The sequence below is a fragment of the Neophocaena asiaeorientalis genome, unplaced genomic scaffold, assembly GCF_003031525.2.
Source record: "Neophocaena asiaeorientalis asiaeorientalis breed wild unplaced genomic scaffold, Neophocaena_asiaeorientalis_V1.1 scaffold142, whole genome shotgun sequence".
NCBI lineage: Eukaryota > Metazoa > Chordata > Mammalia > Artiodactyla > Phocoenidae > Neophocaena > Neophocaena asiaeorientalis.
In genome coordinates this window covers 4,008,241-4,032,662 of record NW_020174563.1, presented here as the reverse complement: position 1 = coordinate 4,032,662, position 24,422 = coordinate 4,008,241, and the positions used below count along the sequence as shown (strand labels likewise).

Below are 24,422 nucleotides of genomic sequence, written 5' to 3'. Positions count from 1 at the left end.
TATTCCTAAATTTAAAGAGGTCCAACTATTAACCTGAGAAAAGTAAATAAACTACTTTCCTTGTGTTTCTAGATATGTTGAAAACACTCTAGTTTAATTAAGTTTTTCAGATAAACGATCAGACCCATTGCTTTACATTATGAGGTACTTCTGAAAAAGCATCTGGAGGAAAAACATTTTGAGCATATTATTTGAAAATGTAATTAATATATTCATTAAAAATAAGTTTGTCCTATGGTCTCCTGACATTTAGGGTACTCTATATAATAAAATGGTTCCAGACTTCATTATCTCTCTGGTTCATTTCTCTGAACCCTAAATTGGACTAAAATCTGGCTCACAGAGGATTTTAAGTTTTCTCCATTACATTTATAAATCAGAATATATCTTATTTTCTACCTTAACATTATGATTACTTCATGTTTAACTTAAGGATAACTATGACCTACTACTAGATCCCCTTCTGCAATAAGCTTTTATTTAGAAATTTACTCAGAATAAAATGACATTTATTAATTTTAATTTTACAAATTATGATTCAGATTTTTATTTTAATTTTGATTCTTGAAATAATTTATGTGGCATTATTCATTACTATGCCTTCATACCATCACTCAAATTACTGTTAATATGAGACAGTAATCAATCAATCCACTAAAAATTCATTTCACTTATGCTAGATACACTACAAAGTTAAAGCATAATTTTTCAGTTGGGTTGTGACTAAATGCTTATTTCTTGTTTTCAGAATTGGTTTTTAAATGTGTTCTGCCAGCAATACGTTATACTCTTAAAGTTAGCTGCAAAATTATACTATTCATTCTGTGTGAAATTTCACTGGAAATTTACCTTTTTCAGGGCATACTTTGGGTCTTCAGGAAGAACCATTATTATCCTGCCATCAGGATATTCAGCTAGAATTCTTTCTTTTTTCCAACCCTAGACATATATATATAAAAAGAAGAATTAATTTTATTTATCACATTTCATACATCATATTCATGTACAATAAGAAAAATATATCAATGTGTCTAAAAATTACAGACATGGAAAAGTATATGCTCGTTAATATTTAATAAGACATGATAAATCAGGTAATTTGTATAATAGGTATAATACAAGCTAATTTCTCTCTACTATTCATTCAGAGATCTAATACCACAATAGCATTTCTAATTTATCATTTCCCATTTTAAATTAATTTAGAAAATCACACACCAAAAGCAAGCCCCTTAAGGTCAGTGATTCCCAGAACCTAAAGGATAACTCACCCAGTTTCTTGATAAGAGAATTAAAGTCTTAAATTTCTTTGGAACATCGTTACCTCCACAAACAAACACTCATGGTTTTATGTCTGGCATGCCAAAGACCTCCAGGAGGTTTTAAATGAACTGATTTGCATGCAGTAGCCCAATATGTAAGGAATAGTTTTTATTCTTATTGATCACAACTATCAAAGTCACAAGAAGGATACTATAAAAATATAACTACCTTCTAAGAATCTAATAGGGAAGGAGAGGCTACGTTGTGTGTATCTGAAGTTAAACATACTCAAAAAAAGAGAGGTAATAAACTCTTCTTCAGATCCACACTCGTGGTGATTAATGAGCAGAACCTGCATGAAAAAAAAAACAAAACAAAAGCCACTTAAATCTAGTAAGATGGGACTGAACCAGAGGTTAAAACTAGGAGCTTTGAAGTTAAAAATAAGTACAGAAGGAATGAGCTTAACTAGTTGTTCCATTTGTCTTACCCAACCAACTTTAAATAAAAATGCCTTTCAAGAAGCAATATGTACTTCTATTAAAGAAAACCAGCATCTTCTTTCTGAGATTTGTTTGAGAATATTAAAGCTCAATGAAACCAAGAAAAAGGCAACTATATTTTTAAAAATACTATGGCAAGTCTGAAAGGAGGTTGATTTTCTTAAATAATCCAGAATGGTCTTTTTGGGAGAGGGCAGGATCTTAGCTGGGGACAAAAAGTCTAGAAATAAACTTGGTATAAATCACAATTTGGATTAAAGTATTTAAAATCAGAATTTGTTTAAAAAATAGAGCACCCAAAGGTAAAGTAAAATTCAGACTATAATTATGATGGTAATGCGTTCCCAAGATTTGAAAAGAAAAAAGGAGCAGAAACAATAGTCACAGAAGTCATTTTTTTCAAACTAGAAACGAAAATCTGAATCATATCCAGATTTGAATATAGGTAAAATGCTTTTACAAGGAATAAAAGATATCACCCTCTTTAAAAACAAATTTACATTACTATGTTATTTTTGGAAAAAGTTTTTAAAATAAATCTATTTCACATAAAATGAAAATGGAGACTTTTCATTTTAAAAACTAAATGACAAATTCAATGAAAAGCTAGAATTTAAGTAACCCCAACTTATAACAAAGTCATACGTCCTGAACTGAATTACCTAAAGATAATCTGATAAGCTATTTTCCTACTGTCTTTAAAAATAACAATACTGGTCTAATGTCATTATATTGCACCGTAGGCACTAGATAAAGTATTTTGCTTTACTGACTTTTTAGTACAAAAACTTTCTCTTGATACAAGTTGAGACTTGCATGTTCACGCAGGAAATGTTATCACAATTGGATTTGATACAATTTTTTAAAATGTTTTAAGTATGATTGTTTCTTCATGTACATGTATAAGCAGCAGGAATTGCAACGGGCAGAGTTATTACTGCTTAGGTTTCTAATGTTTATGAAGACAGCATATTTAAGTGAAAACTTTTTAAGAGTTCTGGAATAAAAGTTCAGGGTTTAAATCCCATTTCTTGGTAGTTACTAGCTATATGGTCTTGGGCAAATCACTGGAACTCTCATTCTGTTTCCTGACCTACGCTATGGACAAAATAGTTGTCATCACATACATTACTTAGGAGTTTAGAGCACTGCATTTAAGAGATGATACCTCACAGAGAGCAGCCACTCAGTAACTCTTAGTAACTTCCACTCTACCTTCCTAATGGTATCAAACTAAAATCCATGTACTACTTTAAGAAAACACAATTTAAAAGTCCCCAAAGTTAAATACGACAATAAATTCGAATCTTGGACAAGGCAAAGATGAAAGAACCAAGTTGGCTAATATCTGTCAAATAAGATAATAAAGACATTCATATGCTTCAACTGCAGTTAACTCTTTCCTGGAGTCAATAACCACATGATCCTCCTATCTTTAGAATACTTAGATGAGATGAAATGTGTCTGCTACTTGAAACTGAGACAGAGGTGGAGGTTTTGGGAAGGGTAAATGCAATTCAGAGGAAGAACCAAATAGCCACAGCTTTTTTTGGCAAAGATATAAATTTCAATGCAGTGCATTTACACCTTTCACCTTCAGCTCTAACATGTTACACATATCCCTCTGCTAGCAAGTGGTATTTTCCAAACCCCAAATATTCTTAATTCACCCATCTGACTACTGAAAAGCAGAACGCTTTACACTGCTGATAGCAATCAATTATTTTTTTTTTGCCCCAACCCCACTGTAGTTACTCTAGACTTCAGAGCCTAAAGAATGGAAGGGGTTTTTCCTCTTTTTCCATTTGAAAAAGATTACAATTAAAAACAAAATACATTGGGTGGTGAATATATTGATGTATACAATTGTTGAAATTCATCAACCAAACATTTAGATCTGTGCGTTCAAGTTATATACGTTCATACTAATCACTTTCATAAAAGGTTGAATGGAAATACCCATGAAAGAATACCCTGAAAAATAAAACCAGTAACCAGCTTTTCAAAAAAATTATCAACAAATATGGCAAGGAAAAAAAAAAAGACCTAGAGGGAGAACCTTTAGATTAAGAGATTTAAGAGACATACCAACCAACGCAACATATGGACCTTAATTCAAACAGTACAGAAAATTACGAGATATTTGGGGAGATTCTGAACCCTGAGGGAATATCTGATATTAAGGAATTAAATTTTAAAGGTGTGGTTATACTCTTTAAATCCTGTTTACGGTTAAAAAAAAAAAAAGAGCAATCTTTTCATCTTTTAAAAATACATATTTAAAAATATCCACTAAAATGATAATGTGACACCTGGGTTTCACTTTAAAATAATTAGGAAGGGTGGATGCAAGAAGATTTCCCATGAATTGTGACTTCTTAAAGCTAAGTGATGAGTACCTGGGGACTCACTGTTTGGTGGTGGGGATGTGGGGCAAGATGGGGTAGACTATTTTGGAAAGTTCAAATCACCCATTGTCAAAACTGTGCCCAAGGCCCAAGGCTTGCTCAAATACCATTTACTCAGACGTGAAAAATGAATGTCAAATGAATCCAGTCAGCAGAGTGGTTAGACCTGAGGCTGGGAAAAGCACTGACTGCAGTGGGGGCACAGAGCGGCTTCTGAGATGCTAGTGGTGTTTCTTGTCATGTGGGTGTTCACTTTGCAAAACTACATCATTAAGCTGAGCACTCATTATTTGGGTACCTTTCTTTACATGTTGTATTTCAATTAAAATTTTACTTAAAATTACTAAAGGAATTTGAAAAACAGACATTTTTAGTTCGACAGCAAGTCTAACACTTTTTATATGTTGAAATAGATATATTCTAAATACCATCTCTTTTTTAAAAAAATTTTAAGTCTTCAGAGACAAAAGTAAATTAAAATTAGCTCATTCAAAGTTCGGTCACATGCTCTTTTGGACAGTACCCAAGGCAGAAAGCATAAAAAACTGCAGAAAAACTGCATAAGAGAAACAAATTATAGACTCTTGAAATATATAAAAATATTTTGTTGAAATGAATTTTAAACATAAATATGTACTTATGAACATTTTAAAAGTCAGCAAGGACATACACCAAAATATAAACAGAGGTTACCTGAGTGATTTAATTTTTTCCTTTTAGTTTATCTGTATTTCCTGATTTTTCTACTTTAATAAAATGTTATAATAAAAGTATTAATATACTTTAACTACCCGCAAGCAGCTGGTTTTAATTCATGTTTGGATACTTTGCAAAAATAATCTTGAATTAACAACAATGATGATAAAGATGTGTTTCCATGCCCTCTCCAGGCACACCACCTTCCCCGAATCTCCATGTGTTCACCAACCCAAAAGCTCTCTGAACCCTGTCCTTCTGGGTTTTTTGGAGGCTTCACTACAGAGGCAGAACTGATCAAATCATTGGCCACTGGTAAAAGAACTCAATCTCCAGCCCCTCTCCCCTCCCCAGGATCAGGGTGTGAGAACTGAAAGTTCCAACCCTCTGTAGTCGGCTCCACTGGCAAACAGCCCCCGTCCTTGGGTGAGCTCCAAAGGTCATCTCATTAAAGTAACAAAAGACACTTTCTCCCATCACTTAGGAAATTCCAAAGGTTTTGGGAGCTGAGTCAGGACAAGCACTGAAGATGGGGTCAATTATTTCTGAGCTAAATTTATTGTACACACAATATATTTTGTTGAAATTCAAATAAAATAATAAGAACCTAGTCTATTACTCATGGACCCTAGAGCCAACTACGTCACTCACTAGCTGTGTGATTTCAGGCAAAATACAGATCCTTCTTTCTGCTGTTTCCTCATTTATAAATTAATTGTAACTACTTAGTGATCTGCTAAAAGAACTAAGAGGAGTTTAATATGGGTAAAATGCTTAGAGGAGTCCCTGGTACACAGAAAGACCTTAACTAATATCATTTCTTTTCCCTCCTAAATGTAAAATAAATTAATTTGTATCAATTTATTTACCCCCAAAAAATTCCTCTGGGAATTAAAAAACATGAAGATATCTTATATGTTGATTTGTGTTCAGTCAACCAGGCATGAATGATATAATCAGTCTACTAAAGCAAAATTAAGCACAATGCTATGTGAAGTTAACCTTCAAATCCGTTAGCTATATTTATTACTACTAGAGTATTTCAAGATTCATCATTTCCCATTTTAAATGACTTAACCACTAAAAGCTAGCCAACCTGTTTAATTTTTCAGTTTTAAAGAAGGTATTCAGAAAAACGAAAGTCCCATGACACAGTGGGGTTTTTTTATTCATTCAGTGAGTCAGAAATCAAAGAGTATACATAAGAATTTGTTTTATTTTAGAAAAATCTGACTCAATTCTACAGATGTTTTATAGACTTTTCATTTTGTAGGTATGCTATGATAGCAGGATCTCCTCCAGTGTACTTTTCTCATTCTCTGCAATATTTGAACTGAACAGAAGCCAGAACCCCTAAAAGCTTCTACTCCTCCAGTAAAACTATTTGTTTTGATAAATCCTGTATCCTGTACCCCACGACCAATTTTCTTTGATCCACGGATTAAGCTACAGGGATCTGGAGTTTTGGGATGTCTAGACTGCTGAGGTCTACAATGAGACTTACTATAAATATAGACCATAAGCTCCAAAACGACTAAGACTTCGTTTGACACACACTATAGCCCAAGTCACAGCACTGAAAATTAAGTAACCAATACATATTTTTGAAACGCTGGAGTGTGCCTGAAGGACTAAAGCCTCTATTCATAAAATCAAGAACTTAACCTCTCTGTCTTAGTTTTGTAACCCATAAAAGAGGAATGAAAACTACTTCACTAAGTTACAGTGAATTAAATAATACTTACTGAACAATTACAAAACTTAGTTATAGCTGACAGAATGTGGAAGGTAAAGAGGGGGAGAATGTAGTCACCAAGGAGTCAAATATCATTTATAAATATTAAAATTAAAGGCAATCAACAAAACTAAACATCAAAATATAGCTAGTAAAAACTGGGAAAAGAAGATTTTACTAAAACACATTTATATACTGCTTGAGATATATATATATATATATACATATAAGCTATATATACAATGTTGGAAACACTGAAAAAGACAAAACTGCTTAACCAGTGGAGAATGAGACTGGAAACAGGGTAGGGAAAAAGGAGGCTTTTTTTTTTTTTTTTTCATTTTATACCTTACAATTCTGGAAATTTCCATTTCTAGGTACACATACTGCTTTTATAAATTTTCTTTTAAAAGATGAGTTGAAGAATAAAAACTTTGGAGGCCACCCTTTAATTCACCTAAATTAAAATCTTTTCTAGGAAAAAAATGTGAAAGGAAAATTTTCTCCACAATGGAGGTTTGAAGAACAAATGCCCTTAAAAGCACATGTTAAAAGAGAAGTATTTAAATACTCTTTCTTGCAAGTAATACAATAATGGTATATAAGAAAATTTTTTCAATAATGCCTTTTCATAACTAAGGACCATCTGATTCTGAAATACAATTTTTAAAATTACTTTGGAAGGAACTCAATGATTTACAGAGCAACATCTGTTTTCAACAGTTATTTTCCATTTCTCTAACATCCCTGTCATGTGTATATATGTTTTTTAAATTATAGTTTTCACCACTTCCTGAGAAAAATCTAAGTTCTAAGAAATAGGTTTTTATGAGAGGTGCTTAATATGTTCTGAACAGCAAAACATTTTCATGGGTAAAATGGTAGAATCTTAAAACTACTTGGAGTTTTAATAGCTTCTGATTAAGAAAAACAAAAATCTAAAAGAAAGAGAAGTGATGAAGTCTGGTATTTATTAAAGTCACCCAATTTATAATTCAGGAAAAAAGTCTAGAGCTCAGCTAATTAGATATTTTTAATACATGGCAGTAACTTTCTGGACTAACTTGCTGGACTAACCAATGCTTAGTTTTCCCTGGGTAATAGAAGCTGATGCCTGGGGCACACTGACTGTCAACCAGTAAACAACTACTTTGGAATTCCAAATCTAAGTGACGTGATTACCAAGAGTCATTTGTTTGTTCCTAAACTTGTTTATGCCAATTTATTATTTTAACTATAAAATGCAATCAAATAAACTGACAAAATTATAGTGCAGGGACTTCCCTGGTGGCGCAGCGGTTAAGAATATGCCTGCCAACGAAGGGGACACAGGTTTGAGCCCTGGTCCGGGAAGATCCCACAAGCCGCGGAGCAACTAAGCCTGTGCGCCACAACTACTGAGCCCGCACTCTAAAGCCCGTGCGCCACAACTACTGAAGCACGTGCGCCTACAGCCCATGCTCTGCAACAAGAGAAGCCACCACAATGAGAAGCCTGCGGACCACAACGGAGAGCAGCCCCCGCTTGCCGCAACTAGAAAAAAACCTGCACGCAGCAATGAAGACCCAAGGCAGCCAAAAATAAATGAATAAATAAACTTATTTATTTTTTAATTAAAAAAAAAGCACAGGTATTTGGGTCTGCATCTCCTCTTTAAAAAACGAGAGTGCAAAAATAGTTGTTTTAACGAAAGTTAGGCAGGACACTCTGGAAAAAAGCAAATAGGCCAAGTCTCTTTTAAAAATCAGAAATGCAACAAGAAAAATTCTATACCCAGATTCTCAGGTTGCTCTGCAATATTTAAGTTCTTCCTCTATATTTTTAAAAGTACATCATAAAGGATGGCTATGGGTGTGATGTATATGAGGAAAAAAACAAAGCTAAACTAATTAGAGGATCCATACTCAAAGAAACAGTTCATTTAACATACATTGACAGGCTTCAAATTACAATAAAATGTTTAAACTATGTAATGACCCTATAGAAGACATTGTTCTTTGCCCATCCCAAGCCATTCTCTCCCATTCTTTTTTTGACCATTTTGTTTGGGGCGGTAATATGTGTATTTTCAACAATAAATTCCAAATACTCCAGTGTTTCTCAACAGGGCTGTTACTGGAACTTTAGGCTAGACATTCTACCTTCTTTGGAAGTGTCACACGCATTGCAAAAAGTTCAGTACCCCTAAACCCTGCCCACCAAATGTCAATACTCTCCACGTATTTCCAGATGCTACCTAAAAGAAGTTATGTAATAAACACCCCATTCCCCTACCTTGAGAACCACTGGCACAATAAATCATATTCTCTTACTTCTTTTTGACAGATTCTTACATTCCCAGCTCTCTTGCAGCTAAAGGGTAGCTAGCTACTAGGCCCAGTTCTGGTGAATGAGACATAGGGAACTTTGCAAGAGCTTCTGGAAAATTGCTGTTCTTCACTGATAAAATGAAAAAACCACTTGAGGGACTCTTTTTGAAAGAATACCCACTCCAACCAACATTCCTGCTTTAAATCTGAATATGGTATCTGGACTACAGGAGTTTACCTTATGGACCATGAAGTTACAGCTATGAAGCTAAAAAGTCAACACACTAAGGAGAAAAGGGCACTGAAGGAGAAATACCCAGTGTTCATGTTGGGTATTTTTAAAAAACATTTTTTTGATTGTTGAACTGCTGAATGGAACAACCCCAAGACTATGTACCTCCAGACTTCTTCTTAAGAAAACATGTATCCTTATGATTTAAGCTACTATTAGTTGGGTATTCTGATACTAAGGATCTCCACTTGAATCAACTTTTTTGATTAACTGACCCAATTTTCCCAACTGTGCCAGTTAAGAAAACTTCTGTAATTACATCATCAAATCTATTACTATAGGAATAATATTTCTTTTAAGGTATACTCGGGTCAGACCTAACTAAAAGTCATATGAAGAATTATGAGATTCTTTTCTCTGTCATTCTCAAATACTAAGGAATCCAAAACATCCCTTTATTAGATTCATCAATTAAGCACTTTTCAACTTGTAGCAGTAATCTCCCAGTATATAAGAAATATTTCATTTGATGTCAGTCTCATCTCAAGGTCATCTGGGCTTAGTGAGCAAATCTACTGACCTCTTCAGTTTCACTCATGATTTTAAAAAATTCATGGCCCAAACTCCACTCCATCCCAAGTCCCAAATCCATTACTGGAAAATGTTCTCTAAATGTATATCTTTGGGAGTTCCACTCCCAGTTAAGATAAAGAAGGTCATAAAAAGATCACTGGTTCTGTTGTAATAAGAAAACACCCAATAAACTAAAAAGCATTTTTTTTTTTTAAGGCAATGCAGAGCTGTGGACTGATTTCCAGAGATGAACCACCCTACCTAGGTGAGCAGAGACCAGCAGTCATTTTTATCCCTAAGACATTGACCAATCAGTGTCTTAGAGGAGCAGGATTGCCACAGGCAGAGGACAAGAAAAGTCTACTACTGGGACAGGGAAAAATCAGTCAAATTCTTAATGGTCATAAGTGAGCTGGCATGGAAGTCTAAAATCTGGAGGAGCGCGAAACACAGAGGTAGTTCTCCACCAACTCTCTCCCATGGGACATCTGCTGAGTGGGGCTAGGAGGTATTGTGTACTGTGGAGTTTAGATCCTCAACCTCTGCTGGAGAGAGGCACCTGATCCCAACCTTAAGACATTAAAAATCCAAATGGATAGAATAACTAAAATTTCAACCCAACTCAACTCCTAATGAAATCTAAGAGATCAGTCCCTTAATGTAGTTGCCAGACAGAAAGGAAAGCTTTGGCTAGGGGGTGGGGGGGCGGGGGCAGGGAAGGGAATTATCTGATTATCTACTTCAGTTCCTAGGGTTCTTTTATACACAATGTCCAAGAAAAACTTACAAGGCAAGACAGGAAGATTTAATATTGTCAACAGGTCAGTTCTTCCCAACTTGATCTATAGAGTCAATGCAATCCCAATCAAAATCCCAGCAAGCTATTTTGTGGATATTGACAAACTGATTCTAAAGTTTATATGGAGAGGCAAAAAAGTCAGAATAGCTAACACAATATTGAAAACGAACAGAGTCAGAGAACTAACACTATTGGACATCAAGACTTACTGTAAAGCTACAATCATCAAGCCAGTGGGACACTGGTGAAAGAAGAAACAATGAAACAGAATAGAAAGCCCAGAAATAGACCCACATATAGTCAACTGATCTTCGGTAAAAAGCAACAGCAATACAATGGAGAAAAGATGGTCTTTTCAACAAATGGTGCTGGAACTACTACTATATGTCCACGTGCAAAAAAAAAAAAAAGGATTTAGATACAGACCTTACACCCTTCACGAAAATTAACTCAAAATGGACCATAGATGTAAATGTAAAATGCAAAACTATGAAAACTCCTAGGAGATAACAAAGGGAAAAATCCAGATGACCTTAGGTATGGCAATAATTCTTTAGATACAACACCAAAAGCACAATCCATGAAAGAAAGAACTGATAAGATGGACTTCATTAAACTTAAAATTAAAAACTTCTGTTCTGCAAAAGACACTGTCCAGAGGATGAGAAGACAAACCTCAGGGTTTGTCATATCAATACTTACAATGACCTAGCTCATAAAGGGCTGTTATCCAAAATATACAAGGAATTCTTAAAACTCGACTATAAGAAATCAAACAACCTGTTAAAAAATGGGCCAGGGACATCCCTGGTGGCTCAGTGGTTAAGAATCTGCCTGCCAATGCAGGGGACACGGGTTTGAGACCCGGTCTGGGAAGATCCCACATGTCGCGGAGCAACTAAGCCCGTGCGCCACAGCTACTGAGCCTGTGCTCTAGAGCCTGCGAGCCACAACTACTGAAGCCTGCATGTCACAACTGCTGAAGCCCGTGCACCTAGAGCCCGTGCTCCATAGCAAGAGAAGCCACAGCAATGAGAAGCCCGCACACCTCAACTAAGAGTAGTCCCCGCTCACCAAAACTAGAGAAAGCCCGCGTGCAGCAACAAAGACCAATGCAGCCAAAAATAAATTAATTAATTAACTGAAAAAAAAAAAAAGGGCCAAAGACCTGGACAGATGCCTCACCAAAGAAGATATACAGATGGCAAATAAGCATATGAAAAGATGCTCCCTATTCTGTCACTATGGAAATGCAAATTAAAACAACAGTAAGATCCAATACACAACCATTAGAATGGCTAAAACCCAGAACACTGACAACATCAAATTTTGGCAAGAATGTGGAGCAACAGAAAATCTCATTCATTGCTGGTGGGAATGCAAAATGGTACAGCCACTTTGGAAAACAGTTTGGCAGTTCTTACAAAACTAGACACACTCCTACCACACGACCCAGCATTTGCACTCCTTAGTATTTACAAAAACGAGTTGAAAATGTATGTCCACACAAAAACCTGCACATGGACATTTACAGCAGCTTTATTCACAATTGCCGAAATGTGGAAACAACCAAGATGTTCTTCAGTAGGTGAACAGGTAAATAAATTATGATACATCAGGATAATAAAATATTATTCATCACTAAAAAGAAATGAGCTATCATGAAAAGATACAGAGTAACTTTCAATGCATAATACCAAGTGAAAGAAGTCAATGTGAAAAGGCTACATACTGTATGATTCCAATTACATACCATTCTGGAAAAGGCCAAACTTTGGAAACAGTTAAAAAGATCAGTGGTTGCCAGGGACTGGGGCCGGGGTTAGGCAAGGATGAAGCAGGGGAGAACAGAAAAACTATTCTGTATGACATTACTGGATACATGTCATTATGTATCTTTTAAACCCATGAAATGTACAACACCTAGAGTGAATCCTAATATATACTATGTACTTTGGGTGATAATTTGTCAATGTAGGCTCATCAACTGCAACAAATATACCACTCTGGTGTGGAATGTCAAGCATATGTACGGGCAGGAGTATACAGGAACTCTCTCTACCGTAAGCTCAATTTCCCTATAATCTTAAACTACTCTATAAAAATAAAGTCTATAAAAAAAAAATAAGACCATAGACAGAAATAGGAAATTATGATCCAAGATCAAGAGGGGAAAAGTCAACAGAAACAGGCCCAGTGTGACCCAAATATTTGAATTAGCAGAAAAGAACTTTAAAATTGCTATTACACGTATGCTAAAGATTTTAAAGGACAAGAGGACAAACTACGTGAAAGAAGAATTTCAGGAGAGAAACTAAAACTCTCAAAATTTAATTCCTGTGATAGAAGGATTAGAAGCATTATTTTTATATATAAAGAAAAATTTATCTTACAGAAAATTAAAAACAACTTAAGAAAAACCACTGGTACAAAATAATCTATAATGACCTTATATCTTAGCCAAAAAAAAAAAAAGAGTTAAATTACTTTGACTATTTTTCTAAACAAAGAACAAACGATTTTAGCACCTAAATTCAGTCAGATATGTAATTCAATATGCAAACCTAGTTAATAAACCTCTAACTGCCACAATGAATTCAAATTTGGGCTGCTTTACATATTTTGAAGTATGTTACTATTCTGTCTAACTTACAATATGCTCCATGTCCCCCAAAGATATTTGTACTATTAATTCCCAATGATTTAATATCAACAAATATCAGAGTTGCCAAAGTCCAGAGAAATCTGGTTTAATCTCATTTTTTAAATTATTTATTTATTTATTTATTTTTGCGGTACGCGGGCCTCTCACTGCTGTGGCCTCTCCCGTTGCGGAGCTCAGGCTCCGGACACGCAGGCTCAGTGGCCATGGCTCACGGGCCCAGCCGCTCCGCGGCATGTGGGATCTTCCCGGACCGGAGCACGAACCCATGTCCCCTGCATCAGCAGGCAGACTCTCAACCACTGCGCCACCAGGGAAGCCCTTAATCTCATTTTTAAATGAGAAAACTGAGACTCACCACTCTTGTTCTGTGGCTTCAAATCAAAATCTGTTCTTTAATTCAATGCATTTGTTGAGCTCCTACTACGCATTGGCAGGTGCTCTTCAGCATGATAAACAGACTACCAAGGACTCTGCTTCGACACAGCTTCTACTCCAGTGGGGAATACACATAACAAACTTTCAGAGTGTGATAAGTTATACAGACAGAAGAGGGACAAAGGGGAGCTATTTTGTACTGGGTGGTCAGGGAGGGTGTCTTTAAGACCAGAATGAAGAGAGCCAGTATGTGAAGATCTGAGAGAAACACTCCAAGAAAAAGTAATATAAGTACAAATACACTAAGAATGGAATGTGGTTGAAGTGGTTTAAGAACAGAAGGAAGATCTGCATGACCGGAGTACAGCAAATAAGGGGAAGAGTGTAAGGAGATGAGATTAGAGAAGGGGGAGTGTGTGGGGCCTTGATGCCACAGTTAAGTACTCTGAATTTTATTCTATGTGTGATGTGAATTCACTGGAAAATTTTAAAGAAAGGAAGGACATAATCTGATTCAAGTTTCTAAAAGACTGCTATGGACAACATGCAGAAAGACTGCGGGGAACAAAAATGGAAGATGGGAGACCAGTTAGGGAAGCATTACACAAGTGGTCCAGGCAAAAAATGCTGCCAGCTTGGTTTAGAGCAGGAGCAGTAGACATGACAAAAGTGGGAGTATTTGGAATCTATTTTGAAGGTGAAATTCACTAATGGATTGAGTTACAAGGACAATAAAAAGAAAACTGAAGGACTGTTCTGAAGTTTTCAGCTTGTGGATATGAGTAAATGGCGGTACCATCTCTGGAACAGAGAAAAGTAGAGGAAAAACAGATTGAAGTTTTTATTTGCCACTAGATATATTTTCCCTCCCCAGAGTTTGTGAACACTTTCTACTAAGCCTGTGCTCTAGAGCCCACGAGCCACAACTACTGAGCCCACATGCCACAACTACGGAAGCCTGCGTGCCTAGAGCCCATGCTCCGCAACAAGAGAAGCCACCACAATGAGAAGCCCACGCACCGCAACGAAGAGTAGCCCCCGCTCTCCACAACTAGAGAAAGCCCGCGCGTAGCAACGAAGACCCAACGCAGCCAAAAATAAATAAATAAATAAATTTATTTTTTAAAAATGTAAAATTTTGTTGCATGTAACATTCATTCTAAAGGTATTCGTTCTCCAATATATGGCCTTCACATCCCAAAGGAAAATTACTTTCTGACTGCTCCCATTCTACATTTATACACCACAATATTTTAAGTCTTTAAGATAAAATAAGTTAGAAAAACTAAAAATGTGGGTCAGGAAAGAGAGAAAAAAACTTGGATGCTTGAAATAAGACATTTGGTAATTTTTATGTAACAAATTCCTACCTGTTTCTAAAGAAACTACTTCTTAACTTTCAACCTTTAAGCAGGGAAACTCAATGAAACTCAGACCAAATTCTGAGTCGGCTCTCTGAATTCCTCCTACAAATATACCTGGGCTCCCTATTCCCTAAGAATGCTGGAGTACACTTCTAAGAGCCAAGGCTACTTTGCTTCCGATTCCTTTCCCAATCCCAAGACTTAAAAATCCCCATTCCTGCTCCACACCCAGTTTCCTCCTTGTCCTAATTATCTTCAAAAGGAATATAGAAAAAGTATGCAGAAGTAAATTCACATGTATTCAATTTTCACATAAAAGAAATTAAGGGTTACTGGATCATGGCTTCCCTGCCTCAGCTTTCTGTAGCAGCACTGTCTAACTGAATTCACTGTGACAATACAAATACTCTACATCTACACTAACACGTAGCCTCTAGCAACATGTGACTACTGAGCACTGGTTACTGTAACTGAGGAACAGCATTTTTCATTACTGTGGTTTAGTGCTACCACACTGGATAGTGCAGCTGTACATCTAATCAGGGATCTGTCAAATCCTTCTTCGAAGTTTTTCTTGTCATCAAGAGGTGAAAACAAACCCCTCTTCTGATCACTGCTCTACCAAAGTAATTATCACTTCTAAATTGCAAAGCTAATTTATAATTTAATTTAAATAGTTAATATTGATTTATTGCTTTAATAGTTACTTAAATCTTCTACTGTTAACTTTTCATTTCTTTCAGGCTTTGTTCCTAAATTTGAAGGCAAGGGTATACCAAATACCCTGAGAGTAAGGTCCTCCACAAAGCATTCAGTCAAATGTTAATCAAAGGAGATAAGGGAAAGACAGAGGTAAGAAAGATTAAGTTAGGAGATTTTCTGCAAAGAACCCACACATTATTCCTCTTCTGCATTACTAAAAGCTCAAAATACAGATGAGTTCTGGATAGGTTCCTTGCCTAGCAACATGGCTCAATGCTCTTGGGGGAGTTTTTCCTGCTTTCTCTTCACACCTTTAGGAAAACAGTATCTTAGTTCATGAAGGGAAACTGAAATGAACCTAGGTCTAAACCAGAATCCAGGCTCCCCCTGAGGCCTCAAGGGGCTCCTTCCTAAATAGTTTCTAGTAAGTCAGATAAAATACATTTCCCCAAATGGTGTCAATGAGGCAGATGGAGTACAGTGAAGGAATAGAGAAAGAGAGCACCATCACTCTCTCCCCTACCCCAAACCAAAGAGGATAAGGAAAAGAAAACATTGTAGTCAACCAAAAGTAGCCTCTGTGGCATTGATTTCTATTGCTACTATGGCTATATAATTTATATGCTATTTTAACCTTTTGAAAAGAAGACTTCAGCCATTTTTACCTGTCATAGATTATTACCATGTCAAAGGGAAACATTTTACCCTAAGGAAAAACTACTTATTTTCTAAAGAATGTTTGATTAAAATATAAAAAGTATAACTCATTCTAATTTATTCTGAGTGGAAAGAAACTTGATTTCCAATCGCTGAACACTGCCCATGTGAAATAAATAAAGGCCAGAGCACGAAATGACTTCTTTTCTATATGCTTCTCTCCAAGAATCAAACACAACAGATGAACTGGCATTTAAAAAACTTAGATGTTTCATCAAACACTTAAGAGTACTTAATGCAAAAGCACAATATTAGGTGCCCAATAAATGATTCATGTCACAACCCAAAATCCAGGGTTGTGATCACAGCAGAATATCTTTAACATAGGTGTGTTTTTATCCTCTCTCCATGCACTAGAAAAGAATGCTACAATGTTCTGGAGGAGTTTCTACCTTAAAATCTATGTATACCTACACACTTGAAAACAGCAAAAGATCAGAACATTAACTTTGATGTTAGTGAAGGATGGCCAACTGCTAAACTCGATTCCTTCTCTTGAGCTTATTTCAAAAAATAAATAAAATAACCCATAGCTCTGTCCCATCAAGGAGGGTGGGGGTGGGGTGTGGGGCAGGAATCAGTCTTCCCTAAGTTGCTCTACTGCTTTACAGTTTTGCAAGAGCCAGAATTTGTTGAGAAGGTGATGACTCCACCTTGTTCCATAAACTAATTTCCTTTGGTATTGTGGAAGAGCAGAGTACATTAATTCCTGGTTGATTTCTTTACAGGTTGTGTCAGAAATTAAGAACTTCCTTTAAAATAAAGAATTAAGTCTTTTAAACCAAATCTTTTTATAATTTGAGGAAACTGGTTGCAAGAATCAGATAATGTAACTTGAGCAGAACACATTTTAACTTCTACCAGATTCACGTATGTAAAATAAACAAATATTTTTGCCAAAGAAGTATTCTATAATTTAGCTGCCTGATAGAGCTATTTTTCTTTTGAAGTTTTAAGGATATTAATACAGTCAAATTGGAAAAGTACAAATTTCAAGTGACAAATCAATATCTAGCTATAGATATTCTATGTCCACACACCTTATATTTTATTTAGTTAAGCAGTAGGAGGGTGTATGTGTGGAAAAGCAGATGAAATAAGGAATATAAAGGATCATCACAGAAGGGAACCAAAAAAAGAAAACCCCACTTATCTTGGGAAGAAGTAACTGGATAAATAAAACCATGAATATAAATCCTTCAACCAAAGGTAAGGATACAAATTTAACTGAAGCCAATAAAGATCTTTAAATAATCCAACATCTGGTGCCTACATGAAATGAATTGGTGATCTCAGTTCAGATATCCTGGAGGTCTTATTAATGTGAGTGTACAGTACTGAAGGTAACATGTATAAAATAAAAATAAATTCCATTTCAGATACGGGTAAACAGCAATTACATTAAATTACTATTTTCACAAGATATCTGAAATGGTTCAAAATTATTTAAAATTTTGCTACTTCCAAAAACAAGTATTAAATAATACCCATTATGCCTCAAATGCACATACATCAAAAAATACATACTAAAACTTATTTACTTTGTGGGATTTTTTTTTTAAGTATACTACAAATTCTGAGGTTTTAACCATCAAGAATTTTTCTCTTTAATTTTATTAAGAAAAGCTCTCACGTTAGCAAAGAGAAGTTAAGGAAATCCCCAGTCTATTTGGTATAATATACAGCACTATCAATCCCTCAAATAAAAAGTGTGCCAAGCTATACTGAATATTAAGCAGGCTTATCAATAGTTAATAATTATGAAAATCAAATGAAATTTTTTAAATACTCAAGTTGAACAGCATTACTTGTTAGAAGAGGTTCAATAACACTTTAAAAATATAACTTAAATTCAAAAATCCCACAACATACACCAGCCAGAATAAATTTGCTGGGTTTTATGTTTGGCTCTGTTTTAAAATAAGCCTGTATATATACTACAAGGGCTTTGTATATATTATCATGTCCTAAAGACAAAAATTTTCAATGACTTAAATGCGGCAATTCATCTCTAATTATCTGATTCTGCATTTTAAAAGTCATGAATTGCACTTACCACATATTTTACAGCACTTATAAACTGGTTGTGGAAGAGCAGATGCTGTGTTTCATCTTCTGGATTTGAAGCTGTGTAAAGCATGCCACAAACATTACAGGAAACCGCTCCAAATCTTTTTTGTCCTGCATCCTATTTATAAAAAACAAACAGAAGGTTTTTTCCCCCCCAAAAGAATAATTCCAGAACATCAGCCTCTAAAGCTATAACATGAACATAGAGTGAGAAGTGTTTAAAATAACAGTCAATGTTGATTATAAAAACTAAGATATTAATCTTTGAAATCTGTATGTAATTTTATTAAGAACTGTTTTCCATTTTAGTAATCACTTACTCCACAGCATTTAATAACAACTGAAAGGAACTGAGAAGTATCTTTAACACTACAATCTTAGTTCTAAAGCCCCAAACAGCAAATACCTTATAAATAAGAACTAGTATGTATTTTGTATCTGTGAATAATTATACTGCTAAAGTTTAGAAGAAATAATGTTTCATAGACATCTTTGGTTTTGCTCTAGTTATATTAAAGAGTATTTATGTCACCAGAAACTCTTGAGAAAAGGTAAAATTAAACATTTTCTATTTTCTTTATATCAAATAAGTATGAAAGTCTGATTATAATCACCTGTACTCCAGTAATTCATACTTGTGCTGTAGAATAGTAATTGTTTACAAAAGGTTTTCTATTCTTGTCCTTATTTAATACGAAAAATTACAGCAATATGATCTAACTTTAAGAATAATATATTAACTAAAAAAAGCATAATTCCTTTATTTTCCCTGCTCTAAAACTGTATAATTTCAACTAATTACAGGAAAAAAAAAGGATCTCAGATAATTGTATGCTAGTGCCTTACAGCTAGGGTCACAGAGCAGAGAGAAATCAAATGGTAAATAAAAGATTGTATATAAAACTAAAGGGAAGTTCATTCTAAAAGATTCAAACTGTTGACAAAATGTTACCTGAAATTTCAGGGAGTTAAAAAAAATTTTTTTTAATTGTGGTTAAGATATGAGACATAGTATTTACCATCTTAACCATTTTTAAGTGTACAGTTCAGCAGTATTTAGTACACTCACATTGTTGTGCAACCAATCTACAGAATTATTTTTATCTTGCAAAACTGAAACTCTAGGGACTTCCCTGGCAGTCCAGTGGTTAGGGCTCCACACTTCCACTGCAGGGGGCACAGGTTCGATCCCTGGTCAGGGAACGAAGATCCCACATGCCGCAAGGAGCGGCCAAAAAAAACAAAAACAAAACAAAAAACTGAAACTCTATACCCATTAAACAACAGCTCCCCAACACCGCCCCCCCCAGCTCCTGGAAACCACCATTCTACTTTCTATCTCTATGAATCTGACTATTCTAGGTACCTTATATAAGTAGAATCATACAGTATTTGTCTTTTTGTGACTGACTTATATCACTTAGATAATGTCCTCAAGGTTCAACCATATTATACATGTCAGAATTACCTTCCTTTTTAAAGGCCGAATAATATTCCACTGTATACATACACAACACATTTTGTTCAGCCATTCACCCACTGATGGACACTTCAGTTGCTTCCACCTTTTGGCTACTGTGAATAACGAATACAGGTATACAAATATCTCTTCAAGAAGGCAGTTTTCACAGTAATGAGTAAGCAGCTGCCTTAGTTTCCTCACTGGTAAATGGAAAATAATAGTTGTACCTATCTCATACTTTTTTATAAGGCTTAACTTAATTAAGTGGAGGAGATGGAACAATGCATTCAAAAATATTAGCTGCTATTATGATCATTAACATCATCATCATTACCATCAACTCTTGACCAGCACTATCCAATAGAAATGGGATCTACAAAGGTAATTTTAAATTTACTAGTAGCCACATTAAAGACTGCAAAAGCAAACAGGTAAAATTAATTTTAATAATATATTTTATTTAACAAAACATATCCCAAATGTTATAATTTCAACATGTATTAAATATTTTTAAAAATTAATGAGATACTTTACATGCTTCTTTGTACTCATCTTTGAAATGCAGTACATATGTTTACATATAGAGCATACCTCAGTTGTGACAAGCAACATTTCAAGTGCTCAACAGTCACATGTGGCTACCATATTGGACAGGGCAGCTCTAGATTCTACTTGTCTAATCCTGTTTCACTATCATACTGATTTGACAACAGAAACATTATTAAATTCGATGAAACAACTTTTTCCCTCACTAATCTTTCTCAAAAATTTCTAGAAAATTCTTACAAAGTTATTCTCCCATATTAAAGTTATAATCAATCATCTAGTACCAAAAAATCCTATTAATTATGTTAACTGGAACTACATTAAATGTTCCTATTATTTTGGGTTCTTCATTTTTTTAATATTCTGTGCTCACTCAAATTAGATTTTTTTTTTTTCAAATTAGATTTTTAATCAATCAAAATATCTCCCTCTTTTCCACCATGCCACCAAATTGTACTTATTTTCTAATTCAAATTAACTATTGGTTTATCTTCCTGTAAATGTAGTTTTAAAATTATAACATACACTAAAATACAGAAATTTAAAATCATCTTATTTATTAAACTCCATGTTATTTTAATATTTAAACTACTAAAAAAAGGTAGTGATCAAATGACACATTTAAGAAATAACAAATGTGAAATAAAGCGTCAATCTGTTGTAAATAAAACTAGAAGTATGGAAATTTGAATTTTTATTATTTGTTACAGGATGGAATCACTGGCGGGGGTGGCTGTCATAATACCAAGAATATTTCCATAATTAAGACTTATGGCGACAAAAAGTTCTTTAGGTAAAAAACGAATTTATTCCTTGACAATGTGCATAAATAAGATGTTTATAACATTTCACCAAAAAGGTCAAGTTGTATACTTACTATGATCAACTGTTTTTCATCAGCTTTCTCTGCTTCTTTTAGTTTCAATTCTTTTGGAATTGTTATCTCCAAATGGGAATTACACTTAGGCCAAGAATGATTTGGTGGTATCTCCCTTTAAAAAAACAACCGAACAAACAAACAAACAAAAACTATTAAATGTTATAGATCCATATCACTTCAAATCACTGATAGGAAAAAAAAAACTTATTTTCTATACAACACTGACAAATATCAATTCCAAGGGGCGAAAAATAACCTTTTAAAAACCAAAACAGGGAAGGAAACCCAAAGAAACAACTAACTTGCATCAAATAAACAAAAAACTGCAGCACTAACTATAGTATGAGTAAGTTTTACATTTCATAGTTTTAGCAATTTGAGTCACTACAGTTTGTCCTAAATACTATTTTCAGTAATGAGCTAAAGCTAAAAAATCATACTAATTTAATTTTGAAATTAAAGACAACAAAAAGCTTTTACGCTACTGAAAACACTTTTACATGCTCCTAATACTCATATCATGGGGGTTTTGGGGAAAAAGGAGCATTCTCAAACACTGTTGCTGGGAGTATAAGACACAACCAATTTGCAGGGAAATTTGGCAATGCAGGTTAAGTCCTATAGCTATGAATTTATCCTAGATATAGTCACATAAGTGGACAAAGATATATGTGTTTATTGCAGGACTTTTTTTTTCTAATAGGAATAAACTAGAAACAACCAAAGTTTCTATAAAGTAGAGAATTGTTAAACAACGGAATATTCACACAATGATATCTACTGCAGAATTTAAAAGAATGAGGAAGGAATGTAGAAACATTAAGTAAAAAACATAACATAACATAACACATTAAGTAAAAAAATAAAAGCTACAAAATAGTATGTACAGACACAGAAAAAACTAAAATGAAAAGAGAACTTGTATCACCTCTATGTGAAAAACTGAGGGTTACTAGCACAACCTTTCAGGGGAAAAAAACCCCAAACTCAAAACTTACAGGTATAAAATCCTTAAGTTCTCAGATTTATACTTATATTAAACTAATACCTTACCTGTTATCACTGGTCTTAGATGTTTGGTTAGTGAGTATATTGTGCTGTTTGGGAGCTGAACCTGTGATTTAATCAAAAGATGGGTTATGTACTAAGCCTTTGTATTAGCTCTCCACCTAATGGTTAAAAATTATAATAAAGACAAAACCTCAGTGCACTAAATGCTTTATTTTTAATAAACACCATTTGATAAAATTAGAGCCCCTTCCTAGAAATTACTCTTCAGAGAAGAGGCAAAAAGGCTCTACAGAGCTGCAAAGAGATCTAATGGTAGATCAAGTTTGTCTCTAGTTTCACCAGTAATTACTAGCACTGAACAATAAAGGAAACTGTTTAAATGCTTGCATAATTATACAATCTCTAAATGGAAATAAATGAAAACATGTTTAAAAAACCCTGTAGGACTTCCCTGGTGGCACAGTGGTTAAGAATCTGTCTGCCAATGCAGGAGACACGGGTTCGATCTCTGGTCCAGGAAGACCCCACATGCCACGGAGCAACTAAGCACGTGCGCCACAACTACTAAGCCTGCATTCTAGAGCCCGTGAGCCGCAACTACTGAAGCCCGTGAGCCTAGAACCCGTGCTCCACAACAAGAGAAGCCACTGCAATGAGAAGCCCAAGCACCGCAAAGAAAAGCAGCCCCTGCTCATTGCAACTAGAGAAAGTCCGCGCACAGCAATGAAGACTCAACACAGTCAAAAATAAAATATAAATAAATAAATTTATAAAAAAACCAAACCCAAACAAAAAAAACCCTGTAGTCTCTGGAGTTTTAATCATATTATTAATCAAATAATGCAATAATCAATTTATTTTCTAATGAATAAATGCATTTCTTGTGTTCATAGTATACTTCCCCTTCCCCCACTAAGAGAAAAGGTTAAATGACATGCAATGGAAGCAATTATCTGAACTCAATATTTTGCTCCAAGTGTATCTTTCCTTTACCAGAGAGAAACAACAGAAATTAGGAATTTCTATTCTGTTTTTTCCTGGTGCTTCATCTGATAAAGGTGAACTAATCCCCATCCAACAGTTCAAATAATCCTTGCCCAATTTTTTTTTTTTTTTTTTTTCTGGCCACATCACACAGCTTGCGGGACCTTAGTTCCCCCACCAGGGGTTGAACTTGGATCCCGGCAATGAAACTGCCGAGTCCTAACCACTGGACCGCCAGGGAATTCCCCCCAAAATTTTCATAAGGTTACAAAAATAAAGGTTTTTTTTGGTATAAGTGGACAAACTGCAGCAACTGATTCAATTCTTAATTCAAAGATAGAATTACTAAGATGGAAAACTGAGTAATTAAGGGTTAAAGATAAGAACCTGAAGTGGTAAAGCACAGTCATTTATACTTGAGAAATAAACTGCTACCACTAATTTAAGCAATTCATTAAGTAACACTTCTCCAGAAAGTAAGTCCACAAACAAAAGACTGAAAAACAAAAGAATTTTTGGTAGGGAATCAAAGAATCATCTTAAGTATTGTAAACAAGCCAATCAACAGAAGCAATTCTCCCCCTTCAAAGAATGGTGATAATCACACATCAGAAAAACATAATGGTTAAAAGAAGGATTTAACAGGCTTATTTGATAGTGGATATAGTTTACTGTTATGCTGACAAAAATATGTCTGACCACTGTGAAATCCAAACAATATTTTCAAAGTATTACCTGGAAATTTACTCTCCCCTGTATCAATTTTTGCTTGACTGAGCAGAGTTGAAACAGTAGTAGTGGTATTTTCCACTGGATTGTTTTCAAGCTTAGATTCCAAACATAGGCTGCAATTCTAAGCACATATAATTCAAAACGTTAATATTTGCTTTTACATCAACCTTTGGGTCTTATCCCAATACTTTCAATGAATTTTAGCACTATACTAAGAAAATTTAAGATAATATATGGAGTAATTCACACAGATATGCCTTAAAAGTCTCTTTATGATCTCCCTACAAGCTACCCTTCTCAGCATCAACTTCTATTATTCCTCTTCACACTAGATCGAAAAATTTGCCTCTCCAACAGATATATTTCATATTTGCCTGGCTCTATACTTTTTCTGAG

General features: G+C 34.8%; 1 protein-coding gene across 6 annotated transcripts in view; it reads right to left on the bottom strand.

Annotated features, from left to right (window-relative positions):
- The window catches only part of ESCO1 (establishment of sister chromatid cohesion N-acetyltransferase 1), a 71,515-nt gene that overhangs the window by 17,164 nt on the left and 29,929 nt on the right, over positions 1 to 24,422 (bottom strand). For 5 of the 6 annotated variants that reach the window (XR_003004926.1, XM_024757879.1, XM_024757883.1 and 2 more), the window contains exons 5-9: positions 24,030 to 24,147; positions 22,353 to 22,413; positions 21,297 to 21,411; positions 18,398 to 18,529; positions 850 to 939 (exon numbers count right to left, since the gene is read on the bottom strand). Coding sequence is in view for 4 of the 6 variants with exons in the window: in XM_024757879.1 (XP_024613647.1) it covers positions 850 to 939; positions 18,398 to 18,529; positions 21,297 to 21,411; positions 22,353 to 22,413; positions 24,030 to 24,147 (516 nt within the window). In the remaining 2 variants the exon portion in view is untranslated. Of the gene's footprint in view, positions 1 to 849; positions 940 to 1,491; positions 1,616 to 18,397; positions 18,530 to 21,296; positions 21,412 to 22,352; positions 22,414 to 24,029; positions 24,148 to 24,422 lie in introns of all 6 variants that reach the window. The other variant, XR_003004927.1, reaches the window with a different exon arrangement.